Source organism: Bison bison, unplaced genomic scaffold (assembly GCF_000754665.1).
Source record: "Bison bison bison isolate TAMUID 2011002044 unplaced genomic scaffold, Bison_UMD1.0 scf7180017845532, whole genome shotgun sequence".
Taxonomy (NCBI): Eukaryota; Metazoa; Chordata; class Mammalia; order Artiodactyla; family Bovidae; genus Bison; species Bison bison.
This window is the reverse complement of record NW_011476105.1, coordinates 7,811-10,026: the sequence shown is the minus strand read 5'-3', so window position 1 is coordinate 10,026 and position 2,216 is coordinate 7,811. Positions and strand designations below refer to the sequence as shown.

Genomic DNA, 2,216 nt, shown 5'->3' with positions numbered 1-2,216 from the left:
ACGGAGGCCCCCGCCGCTGTGATGAGGACAGAGCCTGGGGAGCCAGGGGTGGGCTGGGTCTTCATTCGTTGTTTGTTTTTGTGTATTTTTTGTTGCACGCTGAAACCGCGTAGCTTGAGAATCAGGTTAAACTACAGGGAAAAAAAGAGCAAAGACCACCACACACAGAGGCCACATGGTAGGCTCCTAAACAGTCAGTGGGTCACGGAAGAAATGGAGGAAGAAGTCAGAGTGACCTGGAGACAAAACCCAGGGGACGCCGCAGGAGCAGTTCCAGCAGGGCGGTTTGTAGCCACACAAGCCCACCTCGGGGGGCGGAACACGCAACCTGACCTTACACTGGAACCAGAGAAAGAACAGACAAACCCAGAGTCAGGAGAGGGACAGGGACAAAGGTCAGAGCAGAAACGTGAGGAGGAAAAAAAGACTAAAAAAATTAGGAAAGGTCAACGAAACGAAGAGCTGGTGCGTTAGAAAAACAGAATTACGTGGGGGCTCTGCCCGCAGTGCGGGAGACCCGGGTTCCATCCCTGGGTCGGGAAGATCCCCAGAGAAGGCAATGGCAACCCACTCCAGTACTCTTGCCTGGAGAATTCCATGGATGGAGGAGCCTGGTGGGCTACAGTCTGTGGGGTCGCACAGTCAGACACGACTAAGGGACCTTACTTTTACTTTCAAACAGAATTGATAAACCTTTAGCCAGACTCATCAAGAAGAAAAGAAGTGAGGATGCTGGGTGGAGAGAGAGGCCCTTCGCGGGGTTCCCCAGAGGCTGTTTCTGGTTAATGAACTGCTCCGATACTTTATCTTATGGGTTATAGATGGGGGCTCAGTGGGGAGGCACTTGGAAAGCGAACCGCCGAGCTCTTCTCTGCAGCAGTAGGCTGAGCCTCGGGCCGTGCGCAGCTCTCCCGTGTGACCAGCCCGCACTGTTCCTGCAGGTGAAGAAGCACATGCAGGACCTGTCCAGCCGCATCTCCAGGGCCCGCCACAACGAGCTCTGAGGCCACAGCGAGCTCTGAGGCCCCGAAGCGCAGCCAGCCGCACGGAGGAGGAGGCAGCGGCCTGGGGTTCCCGAAGAGGGCCCCAGACCCTCAGGAGTCACTTGTCCGCCAGCAGAACCTCAGGGAAGGCGTGGAGGGGACCGGCCAGGAGGGGCCGTAGCCGGAAGGGCGGACAGACTGCCGCGGGTGCCCCGGGGCCGGGAGGAGCTCCACAAGCCCGCGCCCCCTGCCTGACAGCTGGCTGCCCCCATGTCAGGAATGCGGTTCCCAGCTGCCCCTGGAGCGGTGGCCGCTGTGCTACAAGGCCGCGGTTTGCATTGAAATCCTACGACTGCCACCGGAAATGCCATGTACAGAAGTCCTTACACGTACGTGACAGTATTTAATTAAACCTCGCCGTCACAGCTGTCACCGGCCCCGCCTTGCTGTGTCTGCTGGGCCCAGGGACTCCAGGCCCGTCTCCTGCCCCGTCCCCATGCCCCCAGTCTCTCTGTTGGGAGATGTGGGAGGGCTGCTGGGCTTGGCTGGGCCTCCCTGGCTTGGCGCTGAACTCCTTGGGTGGGTGGAGTACCACCCTGGCCTCTGACGTGAGGTCCTACCCCTGCGGGTCGGAGTTGCAGGGGAGCCCAGCAGCCTGCAGGGCTCACCGACCACTCTGGACTGTTCCTGGCCCCTCGGCCAAGGGCCCAAGGCAGGGCCGGATCCACAGGGCCCGTGGGCCCCAGACACTGCTGGGCGCCGTGTCCTGCTCTCAGCCATGTCTGACTTGCCATCATCACTGGCACCCTGGGGGCAGACGCCCTGTTAGCTGGTCTTAGAAGGAAGGCCAGGGCAGCCGTCCCGGACCGTCGCAGCACCGGGAAGGGCAAGAGGGGGTCCTATGGCAGGAGGTCCCCCCTCCAGGTCACTGGGCCTGGCGCCTGTCCAGCCTCGGAGACCCACCCAGGCCCTCACATCGTGTCTGCCCCCGACTGCCCACTGCCATGTCCCTCCCAGCCGGGGCCAGGCTGCGGGCAGGGCTGGGGCCGCCGTCTGAGGACAAAGGAGGACCTGTGCCTTCCAGGGTGGAGCCCAGGCGTCCAGAGTGCTTGGGTGCTTGGGTGGTAAGAGCCCCCAGCCACACACTGAGGGCTGAGACCCCTCTGCAGGAACATCCTGGCCCTTGTGGGCTCACAGTGGGGGACAGAACAGGGTCCGCCCGGGACATGGACG

At 61.7% G+C, this 2,216-nt stretch overlaps 1 protein-coding gene across 1 annotated transcript in view; it reads left to right on the top strand.

Moving 5' to 3' along the window:
• Window positions 1-1,415, top strand: part of LOC104985384 (alpha-2-macroglobulin receptor-associated protein-like) — a 14,211-nt gene extending 12,796 nt beyond the window's left edge. The window contains exon 10 of the mRNA XM_010835536.1: window positions 942-1,415. Coding sequence (XP_010833838.1) covers window positions 942-1,004 — 63 coding nt within the window. The 3' untranslated portion in view covers window positions 1,005-1,415. The remainder of the gene's footprint in view (window positions 1-941) is intronic.
• Window positions 1,416-2,216: the final 801 nt, after the last annotated feature.